This window comes from Humulus lupulus, chromosome 3 (genome assembly GCF_963169125.1).
Source record: "Humulus lupulus chromosome 3, drHumLupu1.1, whole genome shotgun sequence".
Classification (NCBI taxonomy): Eukaryota; Viridiplantae; Streptophyta; class Magnoliopsida; order Rosales; family Cannabaceae; genus Humulus; species Humulus lupulus.
The window spans coordinates 277,732,923-277,746,441 of NC_084795.1; the positions used below are offsets into that span (position 1 = coordinate 277,732,923).

Sequence of the window (13,519 nt, forward strand, 5' to 3'; positions counted from 1 at the left end):
AACAGAAGGTACCAAAATGATACTTTGCAAAAACATAAGGTACCAAATGAGTATATTCTATTTTTTAATTAATATTTAGTACTTTCTTTTTACTTAAATGAATAAATAGTATTTAAAAATATGATATTTAAATGATGTAAAAAAATATATAGAGAAGTTGATGTATGAAGTGATGTAAAATAAAAAAAAAGTATGATTTTTATGATGTATTTTAAATGATAGAGCAGAGAAACTAGTGTGAGTACTCTTAAAGCTTATCTAAGCATTTTTTCTATTTTTTTATTCACTCTTCTTTCTTTTTCTTTTCAAATTTATTAGTTTTTTATTCATTTTTATTATTTAAATGATGTAAAAAATATATATAAAGAAGTTGACATTTTGTATAATGTAAAATAAAAAAAAAATGAAGTTTTAGTGATGTATTATAAAGTTGAGGAGATGATGAGAGTGCTCTAACAAGAGAAAATATATTGAAAAATATTCAATATAATTTTTAACAAATAATTTTTTATTTTTAAATTTAGACCATTAATATTAAATTAGATTTTTTTAATATATTATATTATTAAAATAAAGATAAATTTAATTACAATTATGCGCAATATAGTAGATGTTTTTATATTAGTTTGTTGAATAGAAAATAATATATTGGTATTAAAAAATGTATAAAATAAAATTAACACTAATATTGTTATTATTGTTGTGTTAGGTGGAAAATAACATGAAAAGGATGCAAAATTACAAACAGTTAGATTATATCGTAAAGAGAGTTAGGTCCGAACCGAACCCGACCTTAACTAACTTCTTCTCAATTCCCAGAGTTAGCTGTATCAAAATATCTTTAATATCGGTCTAAACGAGACACGTATTTCTATAAGGGCTCCACAAGTGGTCTCGATCATCAATGAAACTTAGCCACGTGGCGCCACTCAAGAACCGAAGAATGATAATCTGCCACGTGGCTGTCTTACGTTTGAGTTTGGATGATTTGGGACACGTGGGTCCCACACCAATTGCTGCCTCGTGGCGGAGTAACCAAGAGACAAGAGTTAGATAAGGCTTAGGAGCCACCATCCAGTGCGAGCAATTCTATGGTAAAATTACAAACAGCCCTGACCGTTCGATCAGGTATTATGCTCATCCGACGGTCAATAATTTTTTTAGTTCTTGTTCTTCGTTTCTGAAAGAGACAAATTCTGTTGACCAAGAGAACAGCATATTATAGTACTATAACAAATGAATAAAATAAATAAATTCAAAAATAAAAATAAAAAATTGTGAAAAACAAAGTTGCCAGAAATATTATCCCCACTATAACATGTTGTCTCAGTTCAACGAAGGAAGATAAAGATAGAAAGAAAGAGAATGTGGGTGCACTTAAGATTGTGATTTGTGATCACTGAGAAAGCTCCATAATTTTTTTTTTAAATAAAAAAAGCTACCAAAATTTAGGTTTTGCTTTTCTCTCTCACCCAAAATCTTTGCTTTTTGAGGTTTGTTTTCTTTCTTCCAAATATAAAAAGTTGGGTCTGCAGTTTCATGAGCTGGTAACATCTTCAACTGTTGCTCTTAATTATTTGTTTGGTTTTATAAAGATTAAAACTTGTGGCTGTTTCTCTCAGTTTTCACTTGAATTTCTTTTGTCTTAATAGTTTGACAGTTTCTAGTGGGAACGTTTTGGTTGACAGTATATATATTGGGTAGCCGTTCATGATCTGAATCTATTCTATTCTATTCTATTCCATTCCCTTTTATTGTCTTTGTTATCTGGATAAAGAGAAAACTTACATGATATATCTTTTCATTATTGCTTTGATTGATTCATTGTCTCAAAGCTTATCTTCAAAGTTTTTATCTTTTCACTAAAACTTTCCTCATTTCCTTTTCTATTGGTTTCCGCAACTTAGTTGTTCACATTTTCTATTCCTATGAAGATTTCGTGTGTGGGGTTTGCGAGAAGTAGCAGCCTCTCACCATAGCTCAACCCTGTTCTTGTTTGAAACTCCAAACATAGTTTAGTGACTTTGTTCTTGAACTGAGATTTAGGGGGGTTTGGTAGCCTAAGAAAGCCTTTTTCTTTAATGGGAATTTTCTTTTATTCGAGAATAGTTGAAGAAAGCTTTGATAATCTGGAGTTCCTATAGCTATAGGTGTAGAAAAATATGGTGTCGAGATCATATTCCAATCTTTTAGAACTTGCTTCAGGTGAGCCTCCATCGTTTGGGAGGATGAGTGGGAGGCTTCCCCGTATTATGAGAGTCTCTGGCTTGTTTTCTGATGTTAGTGACGACTCTTCTGCGAGGGTTCACTCATTAGACTCATCATCTTCGGTCCAAAAAGACCGGCTCATAATAGTAGCTAACCAGCTCCCCATAAGGGCTCAGAGGAAATCTGATAGTAGTAAGGGTTGGCTTTTCAATTGGGATGAGACTTCACTTCTCCTCCAATTGAAAGATGGGTTGGGAGATGATGAGATTGAAGTGATCTATGTGGGGTGTCTCAAGGAAGAAATCCATCCAAATGAACAAGATGAAGTGTCCCAGATTCTCTTAGAGAGTTTTAGATGTGTTCCTACTTTCCTCCCACCGGATCTTTTCAGCCGGTATTACCATGGGTTTTGCAAGCAACAACTATGGCCTCTGTTTCATTACATGCTGCCCTTGTCACCAGACCTTGGAGGGAGGTTTAACCGGTCACTATGGCAGGCTTATGTGTCTGTAAATAAGATATTTGCGGATAGGATTATGGAAGTGATCAACCCAGAAGATGATTTTGTTTGGGTTCATGATTATCATCTCATGGTGTTGCCAACTTTCTTGAGGAAGAGGTTTAATCGTGTCAAACTCGGGTTTTTTCTCCATAGCCCCTTTCCTTCCTCTGAGATTTACAAGACATTGCCTATTAGAGAAGAAATTTTGCGTGCCCTTTTGAATGCTGACTTGATTGGTTTCCATACATTTGATTATGCCCGCCATTTCCTCTCCTGTTGTAGTCGAATGCTTGGTCTTTCCTACGAATCTAAGCGTGGTTACATAGGCGTTGAGTACTATGGTAGGACTGTTGGCATAAAGATTCTTCCGGTTGGAATACACATGGGTCAGCTTGAACATGTCCTCGGCCTCCGGGAAACTGAAGCCAAAGTTGCTGAGCTTATGAAACAGTTCAGTGATCAGGGCAGGATCATGTTACTTGGAGTTGATGACATGGATATATTCAAAGGTATAAGTTTAAAGCTTTTGGCAATGGAGCAGCTTCTTCAGCAGAACCCTGGGTTGCAGGGGAAGGTTGTGCTGGTGCAGATAGCTAATCCGGCACGAGGCCGTGGGAAAGATGTGAAAGAAGTTCAGGCTGAGACATACTCGACCGTGAAGCGAATTAATGAAACATTTGGTAAGCCTGGATATGAGCCTGTTGTTTTGATCAGTGAGCCACTCAAGTTTTATGAGAGAATGGCATATTATGTAGTTGCTCAGTGTTGTCTGGTCACTGCTGTGAGGGATGGGATGAATCTCATACCATATGAATATGTAATTAGTCGCCAAGGAAATGAGAAATTGGACAAGGTTTTGGGCTTGAACCCTTCCACCCCCAAGAATAGTATGTTAGTTGTATCTGAATTCATTGGCTGCTCCCCCTCATTGAGTGGAGCAATTCGTGTGAATCCATGGAATGTTGATGCTGTATCAGATGCCATGAATTGTGCCTTGGAGATGGCAGTTCCTGAAAAACAGCTCCGCCATGAGAAACATTACAAGTATGTTAGTACTCATGATGTTGGATATTGGGCTCGTAGTTTCTTAATGGATTTGGAGAGGGCTTGTAGGGATCATGTGCGGCGAAGGTGCTGGGGTATAGGCTTTGGATTGGGATTCAGAGTTGTGGCACTCGATCCAAGCTTTAAAAAGTTGTTAATGGAGAACATAGTGTCGGCTTATAGAAGGACAACAAGAAGAGCAATTCTTCTGGATTATGATGGTACCTTAATCCCACAGGGTTCAATCGATAAGAGCCCGAGCTCTAAGTGCATTAACATCTTGACCAGCTTGTGTAGAGACAAGAACAACATGGTTTTCATCGTCAGCGCTAGAAGTCGTGAGAAACTCGCTGAATGGTTCTCTCCTTGTGAGAAGCTGGGAATTGGTGCTGAGCATGGCTACTTCCTCAGGTGAAGTGTGTTGAATTGGTATTGAAACAAATACAGGTTTTGTTTGGTACTAAAAAAACTTTATGATATCATTTCAGGATGGAGAGAGACACAGAATGGGAAACATGTCTACCAGTTGCTGATTGTAGTTGGAAGCAGATTGCTGAGCCAGTTATGAGGCTTTACACTGAAGCAACGGATGGTTCCACCATTGAAGATAAGGAAACTACACTTTTGTGGTGTTATGAGGATGCAGATCCGGACTTCGGTTCATGTCAAGCAAAGGAACTTCTTGATCATCTTGAAAGCGTTCTTGCCAATGAACCAGTTACTGTCAAAAGTGGCCAGAACATTGTGGAGGTTAAGCCGCAGGTTCGAATCCTATTTTCCTTTCAAACTATTGTTAGTGTTTGATTCATTTGACTTTGAATTCTATAAAAAAAAATGGTGGAAATGTATTTATCAACTTACCACATAGTGAGCTCTGGCCTCTAACATAATGAATCACATGCATACCATGACTGAATTTGAAGTTGATTCTACAAAGTTTAGGCTGGTGTATATTATATAAATATATACGTATATACAAATATTCTTCATAAAATCTCATAGCGGGAGGGGGTAAAATCAGCTCTCATATATGCAGATGAATTTATCTAAATCATGGTCAGTGATTTTTAGTAAGATATGATTTAGTTAGTATAATATATTGTTCCTTATGATATTGAAAGGTAGTCATTTGTACTTCGATGGGCTGGACAGTTTAGGTGCTTAGATTATTAGTTTGACTTTGCATGAGAATTTTTCATTGGATTATTTTGGCTGAACTAGCTGCAAATTGGCTGATCAGATTTCATGTGTGATTTACTGAACAGGGTTTAAGCAAGGGACTGGTGGCCAAACGACTACTTTCGACTATGCAAGATAGGGGAGTAGCCCCAGATTTTGTTTTGTGCATAGGCGATGATCGATCGGATGAAGACATGTTTGAGGTTATCTCAAGTGCCACAGCAGGCCCTTCCATCGCCGCGGGGGCTGAAGTGTTTGCCTGCACAGTCGGTAAGAAGCCGAGCAAGGCCAAGTATTATCTTGATGACACAGTTGAAATTGTAAGGTTAATGCAGGGTCTTGCAGCTGTTTCAGACCAGTTAGTATCATCAGCATGATAAACTTGATTCTTACAACACTCGACTACCAAACAAGAATAGAGAGCCTCTTTTACACTACTTTCACTCTTTTCAGTTCATGTTGTTGGCCTTCCAATTTGATTTCCGTGTTATACCATATTTCTCAAGTCTCCATTTTTTTTTCACAATGTAAATATGTGTTCTTTTACCAAGAGAATTTGTGAGACCGGGAACTTGTTTTTATTATTTGTGTTTGCTTTTGATATTGTAAAGATGTAAATATGTTTGCCCATGAAAAGTGAGTATGTTCTCCATTTAGAAAACAGTTTCATTGGATAGCTAATTCAACTCTGTTTACTGTTTTAACTTGGAGAGAGCTTCGATTCAATTAAAGCTGCTCTGCTATGTATTATCATTTCTTTTTTTTAGTGTGTTTAGCTTTACTTGGTGATGGTTTAGGATCTTAATTAATATTATAGTACCCTTAGAATGAGATGGTGAATTTTCTCTTCGAAGCGTTATATATCATCACCTGGTAATGTGAGTTGTATTTAAATTTTAAATATATATTTATGTAGTTTATATATATATATATGGAATAATGGCGGTAAAAATACTATTTTCAAGTACTTTCACCTTTATATCAATTTTATTTTTTCGGCAGTAAAAGTATCAAATATTTGTAAATAGTTTCACTTAACTACTAATTCTTTTATTTTGACAATAATAATACCAAATTTTTATTAATACTTGTACTAAAGTACCAAATGTTTTAAAATTATTTATTTATATTTTTTATAAAAACTATTTTAGGAATAAATATGTGATAATAATACTAAATCTTTAATAGTAGTGTCACTTAAATATTAATTCAATTTTTTTCTAAATTTGTATATTTATTTAATTTTTATTAGTTTTTTCATATACTTTTATAAATTAAAATTATTTTTATATATTTTTCAAAATAATTTAAGAAATATTTACAATAATAATAAACCTCTACTAATATTTACCCTTAAATATAAATTCAATTTTTTTATTCTTTCTATTTTTTCCATTTAAACTTTTAGATTTTAATAATTTAAAATTGATTTTTATAGATTTTAAAAATTATTCAAGGAATATTTGAAATAATTATCTTTTAAAATTAGCAAAATTTTGCAATTATTACCGTGACAAAAAAAAAAGAATTGGTACTTAAGTGCAACTATTAATAAAGATTTGATATTATTATCGCCAAAATAAATGAATTGGTACTTAAGTGAAACTATTAACAAAGATTTAGTATTTTTGCCGCCGAAAAAAAAGTATTAATATATAAGTGAAAGTATTTGAAAACATTTGGTATTTTTGCCACCATTATCTCTGTATATAATTAAGTCTAGGTAACTTTTTTCTTCTTTTTTATATATATATATTTACTTTTTTTTTTCTTTTTTGTATAAATATATATATATTGAGAGCTTCTTATACAGGGGTATTACTTTTGCTTCTACTGTTGGAGTGTTTTCTATTTTCGATATTTGGATAAATTATAACCAAATTTTTTTTGTATGACAATGTACATGATAGTTAAAGTAGGCATCCCTCCAATTGTCATGAAATTTTGAATAATTTACAGTGCCGAAATGAATATTCAAATAGTTTGTTTTCCACGCATATAAAAAAAATATCAGACACGAGTGCAACTGACTGTTTGAACTTTGCTTTCGATACCGTAAATTATCCAAAAAATGGCGAGAAGTTTGTTATAACTATAATGTACGTCATCATGCAAAAAAAAAAAAAAATCATAATTTCTCAAAATACCGAAAATAGAAAACATCCCTACGATAGGGGCAAAAGTGATGTTCTACCTAAGAAAATTCTTATATATATTTATGTAATTTTTCTTCTTTCCTTTTTTTTTTGTTTGCAAGCTTGTCTTCTACTTTCTCAAACCCTCTTGGTTAGGCATTTTTTTTGTTTCTTCTCCTTGCAGCTCAACCATCTTAATAGTGGTCTTTTAATTCGGGAGCTGATATTAATACCAATATAGCTAAATAGCTATTGGGCTCCTCATCATAGTAAGGGTGCAACCATATAGAAAGGGCTTGGTTGGGAACACTTCTATTCTAAAAGTCACTTTTAGGTGAAGAAGCTCCTTTGAAATTTGTTTAGATTTACCATTAATTTAGCTTTACTTAAAAAAAAAAAAAAAAAACCTTTCTAAATAAGTTATTAGGAGTAGCTTCAAAAAAAAAAAGTGCTTTAAAAAAGCCTAATGTAAAAAAGTAAAAGTGGAGACACCCAAGTCAAAAGTATAGGTCGTGGAAGACACACTTGCTAAATTAAGTTAAAAAAATATTGTGAATTTTCACACACAATTTCAATTAATCTTATGTTATCCTATATCAGTATTAGTCGATCTACAATCTCATTACAAAAATTGAGACTAACAATTAATTTCTTGATCGAATTTGAATATGAAATTAACTTTCTTTTTCTTCTTTTTTTTTAGAAATTTTGAGATTGTGTGCATTAACTAGTTACAATAAGAAAGTGATTAACTCTTACAACTTTGTTGAGTTTAAGAGTGATAATGGTTACAAGTATGTGAAAACCTTTTTTTTCTTTCAGTTTCATACTTGTAACTGGTTACCGCTATGAAACTTGGAAAGTGGTAATTGGTTATTGTAATGAGATTTTTCATATTTAGGAAAAAATAAATTCAGATCTAGATATCAACTAAGAAATTGATGGAAGTTGTTTATCAAATCTTATTCTCTTTTTTTTTTAATAAATATTCATGATTGCTGCTTATTATCATCTCAAGTAGACTTGTATGATATATATATATATATATATAAATATTCTTGATAGTCCTAATTGAACCAAGTTACTAAGTAGTTTATTGGTTGAAAAAATATAAGGGGTTGTTTGGTACGGGGGTTTGGTTTGGTGGGAATGGGAATGGAAATGTCAAATCTAACCTATGTTTGGTAAATTATTTTTAATGGCTTGAGGTTTGTATTTCCAAATGAGTTTCATTTTTTAACTTGATTTGAAGGTAATCTTAACCTCTTTAAACACTTTCACATTCCCTTAGTCTAAACCCCCTCTAATTCTACTCCCCTAAACTCAAACCTCATACCAAACACGTAAGAATTTGTCCACATTACTGTATATGAGCTTGAGATTTTGAGAGACGTAATGAAGTGTCTTTTGCTTCACCAAATATTTGTACATATCCTTTGCTTTTGAATATTTTTGGGAACTGGAATTATTTTCTCGACTGTGTAAGTGTTGGAAATATGGTTGTTGATTCAAATTGTGGGGCCATTGGAAATTTGGCTGCAAGTGCCAATGGATTTTTGAATGAGTTTTAATAAATTTTATAGTTTAATAGGTGATGATTGTAATCTATATAATGGTACCTAACATATAGAAGCAAGAACTAAAGACTTTAGTTTTAATTTGGTTATCAATTATTTACAATAATGGTAACAAAATGAAAAAATATAGAGACAAAATTTTGTTTATAGTTTTCCAAATGGTAGTAAATAACAGGGAAGGAAAAATTTACGTTAATCCCAAATTAAATGAAGCTTCCATCACTATAAGGCAAAAAAAAGAAGAAGGAATTTTTGGCTAAATAAATATATTTTTTAATGTTATTTAAAAATCTTATATAGTTCCTCAATATCTCACAAAATAAAGGACTTCGACATCAAATATAATAGTGTTTGTTTCCTCGTCGTGTCCACATTAATTAAAAATATATGTTTTCACCAATGATTCAATAATAAATATATAGTTTTTTAAAAAAAAAATTTATATATTTTGTGCATAATAATATGAAAATCTGCACATTGGTAGCTATAATTTGAAATTTAAAAAATCATAGCCAAAAGAAAATAAAATTTTTGAGTAAACAACTTAATTCTACATATGTTCACTTTGAAGTATTTGAATTGTTCTTATGTAGGGCCGAACCTAAATATAGATGGGACAGACATGGAATTACTTGATAAGTATCCAGTTTTAGGATTAGTTAACTAAAATTAACTATTAAATAAATTCAGTTAAATTTTACCTATTATTATAATGATATTTCTCATATACCCTTGCTTATATACATATAATTTAGGTATGACTGAAAGGTATAATTGGTAGATTCAAATAAATTTTAGGTATAAAATTAATATTTTGAAAAAATGGCTAAAAATAAAATAATATCTCTAAATCTAGATACTCCGTATAATTTGTACGACAGGCATGTGCCGAGATTCCCTACTTAAAAAAAAAGCTCATTGTTTTGAAAAATATCATTTTTTTATAAAAATTTCTAAAAATTTACAAAAATACTATTTTATATATAATTATTATAAAACTACCAAAATTTTCTTTAAGCCGCCAATACTCTCGCACGCCCTGATCTATGATATGTCATATGTGCAATTATTCTTTATCACTGGCAAATTACATTTTCTCCCCAAAAGAAAGTATATGTACAAGCTTAACTTATTATTATTATTATTATTATTAGCTGCAGCAAAAGTAGACCTAAATTTTAAAACTTTGAAAAGAAATTGCCAAAAAGTCAGTTATTCATTCATTCCTCCCATGGTCGAGCCATCATTATATCCTATAAGGGCATCTATAGGGTGATAATCTATTTTGTTATCAAAAGTTTTAATATATTTTTTTTATTCATATAATTAGAAATACTTTTCTTAAAAAAAAAAAAGGCAACCTAGCTATTTTTTTTTTCAACTTTCACAGGCAACTTTATAACATAAAAACTCACATATTATTCATAATAACTGCATTGCAAATGCTCTAAAGAACAAATTTCTTAAATTATTAGCTAAGTAATTAGGTCAGCCAAATAACAAATATAAAATTGTTATTAGGACGAGAACAACTACTTATACAAATACTACATGAACTTTTTTTTAATAAAATTATGGGTTATTATACCACATGTCTTCAGTTTTATATATTTATATATTATTTTTTCAATAGATTAAATAAAAAATTGTTATGATTTGGACAATTCTGTCACTGCCACTCTTTTAAATCTAAAAAAAAAATTATTTACGGCATAAATACCAATATATTTGTATCATGCTTTAATAATATTATGTACCATATTTATCAACATTGTTACCTACCCGGCCCTCTCTTCAATCTTCATTAATTTAGGGCTAACAACATATGACTTAGAATCATTAATTTAGGGCTAACAACATATGACGTAGAATTATTGTCAATATAGTCAACACTATTGTACTTTTTTTTTTAAAAAAAATCATTGTTTATTTTTCCTGGAGAATACCTTATCATTTATTATTTTTCTTCTGCAAAGAAAATTTAACGTGACTTTTCTTTAGAGTTGAAAGAGAATTGGAATTATTTATCAAATCATAAATGTATGTATAAGTTATTTATAGATAGAAAGATCTAGATCCTTCAATCAAATTCAAAACCCATATTCACTATACTATATATATATATTTGAATTGCTGGCCAAGTTATAGTGATCAAGAATATATGTCTATATACAAGACTTATGACTTTACTAGGTCAACGTATGACCATTTTTTATCCTCAGAAATATCATAATATGTTTATACATACAAGAAGTTTTGTGGCTTCATTCGAGTATATTGGGAACAAATTGGGGTTACATTAATGACCAGAATTATTCCTCTTTTCTTTCTAAATGAATGAATGAATGAAAACTATCGTGACGAAGAGGGAAACCAACGATCAATCGATAACTTTGGAACCTTTCAAATTATTTTGATCTCTAATTTTGTACATTAATTATTCTTATAAATTTTCTGAACCAGATTGTATCATCGGCTGAGAGGTGACATTTTTGAATTGATTGCTGAAATGGCCCTCAAAATAAAATAAATTTATTAGAAAAATATCAACTACATAACTAATTTTAGTGTTGGACAATTTTTGGCCGGCACTCTCGCTATCATGGACAAATTTTGTTGTGTATTTAGAATTTTGACCATAAATAATTTTAAGTGAGTTACTACATCATCTTTAATTGTTATTAATTACTATTTAATTATTATACATTATCACGTGTAAATTAAAAGTGTGTCAATCATTACTATTTACAAAAAATAACCCAACAAATTTTAACAATCATCAATGTCCATATATTAAAAGTAAAATTAGCTTAACACATTTAAGTTTTTAACTTTACATTTAATATATAAAAGACCTTTGTGGTTAATTAACCACATCACCGCTGAGCCCCTTGTCAGTCTTGGGGAGATCTATTTGTCCTAATTATAGGATCTTCCTCTCTAATGAAATTTTTTGTTGTAGTTTTTTTAATAATCCTGTAATATTATTGTGATTGTTATCTAAATCATAAATTGAGATTCGTTATGGCTAGCCTCATTTTTTCTTATTTGTAATATTCCAATAGTTAGAATACTAAAAATTTGTCTTACGTACGCGCTTTTGATAATGCGTTGTATTACTTCGGTTACTTTCTCTTCAATGGTTCAATTTATGGAGATATTGTACTTCAATGGGACTTGAGACAAGGGGATTCTTTATCTCCATATTTGTTTCTCATTTGTGTTGAAGGCCTTTCGCGTTTACTCCAACATGAGGAGCATCGAGGTTTCTTACAAGACTTGATAGCACATTCGGCATGTGCTATCAAGCGTTCTCTGGATTATAATACCCGAACTTTAGGGAAATTAGTGAATCAGGACAAATCAATTTTGTCCTTTTCACCTAATGCTAATGACTTGGATATGCACTATTTTCAACAAACTTTTGGAATGCCTATCCAACCTTGTCCTGAGAAGTACCTTGGCTTACCATCTTTTTCCAGATGGGATAAGAAAAAATTGTTTGGTGGGATAAAGGACAAAATTAGGAAGTTATTACTAATTCTTGGCAAGAATGACTTTTTACAATTGGAGGGAAAGAAGTTTTCTTAAACGTTGTAGTAAAATCAATTCCAATTTATGTTATGAGTTGCTTTCAGTTGCCATCTTCACTTTGCAATCAGATAGAAAAGTTGATGAACCGTTTTTGGTGGGGTTCAATTTTTAAAGGCACAGTCATACATTGGAAGACTTGGAGCTATTTATGCCAATAAAAAATGGGAGGGTTGCTTAGGTTTCTGTAATTTTATTGATTTTAACCATGCTCTTTTGGGTAAACAAGCTTGGCGAATGTTAGACAATCCTTCATCTCTCCTTAGTTGTATACTTTATGCCCTCTACTTTGAAATTGGATTTGCTACTTTAATGACAAATTTAGATTACTTGTGGTTAATGAAAGAAACTTAAGCACTGTGAACGTAAGTGTCAAAACAAAGAAACTTCAATTTCTTAACTCAAGAAAAATTATCATAGATCTGAAAACATACAAAAAATTGTTAAGAATACTTGTACAATCTTTCGTAATGTAACTATTCAGATTGTACAACAAAATCAAGAATTAGTAAAGAATAGTAAAAGAACAATTCTAAAACAACAAGCTTCGACATAATACTCTCTTTGAATTCCCTTCAAAGACCTGACTGAAATCTCTTCAGTTACTGTCTGATCCAAGCTTTTGCTTCCTATCTAATCTTCAAAACCCAGCCAGATTTCCTCAGCTTCTCCTTCAACCTTTTTCTCTTGTACCTGCAATAATAAGGCTAAGACCAAGAACTAAAATCTAGGATTTTCTATTTAGGATTTTCTATCAGAGTTTGTTAGATTTGATCAGCTCAATATTTTATTTATAATAAGTAGATCAGGACTAAGTCACATCACACAGTTACGTGTGAATTTACCAGCTGAAGAAAAGCCTGTTAAATAGAAACTAACTATCTCATTAATTTAACAGTACAGCTCATAATATTGAGATGAAACAGACCTTAGTACAGACAGTACAAGATGCATAATTTTTACCAAAATCTAAAACAGATATTAACAATTTCCCCCTTGATTAGTGCAGAAAATATTAAAATCATCATAAAACCCCAAAGAAACACAAATCAAGAGTCAGACAAACCAAACATCTAGAAAGCAGAGTCAATAAGTCGATATACAACATAAGTAACTGAAACAAAAGATTACAAGACAAATATGCACGAAAAAAAATCGTAACCTTCCAAAAAGCTTACAAAAGAAACCAAAAGCACCTAAAACAGAAATATATCTCCCCCTCAGTGATCATAATTGAATCACCAGTTTACTGAGATGAAGGCGGATCTTGAGACAGGAGCAAG

At 31.4% G+C, this 13,519-nt stretch overlaps 1 protein-coding gene across 1 annotated transcript; it reads left to right on the forward strand.

Annotated features, from left to right (window-relative positions):
* The first annotated feature begins 1,294 nt into the window (after positions 1-1,294).
* On the forward strand, positions 1,295-5,614 carry LOC133824464 (alpha,alpha-trehalose-phosphate synthase [UDP-forming] 6-like). The gene is made up of 3 exons (XM_062257350.1): positions 1,295-4,165; positions 4,243-4,516; positions 5,020-5,614. Exons 1-3 carry the CDS (start codon positions 2,163-2,165, stop codon positions 5,308-5,310), a joined length of 2,568 nt encoding a protein of 855 aa, XP_062113334.1. The 5' UTR covers positions 1,295-2,162; the 3' UTR covers positions 5,311-5,614.
* The last annotated feature ends 7,905 nt before the right edge of the window (positions 5,615-13,519 follow it).

Coding starts and splice junctions, on each gene's coding strand:
- LOC133824464 (XM_062257350.1), top strand. CDS start 2,163: ATGGTGTCGAGATCATATTCCAATCTTTTAGAACTTGCTTCAGGTGAG. Junction 4,166..4,242: donor GAGCATGGCTACTTCCTCAG/GTGAAGTGTGTT, acceptor ATATCATTTCAG/GATGGAGAGAGACACAGAAT. Junction 4,517..5,019: donor TTGTGGAGGTTAAGCCGCAG/GTTCGAATCCTA, acceptor TTTACTGAACAG/GGTTTAAGCAAGGGACTGGT.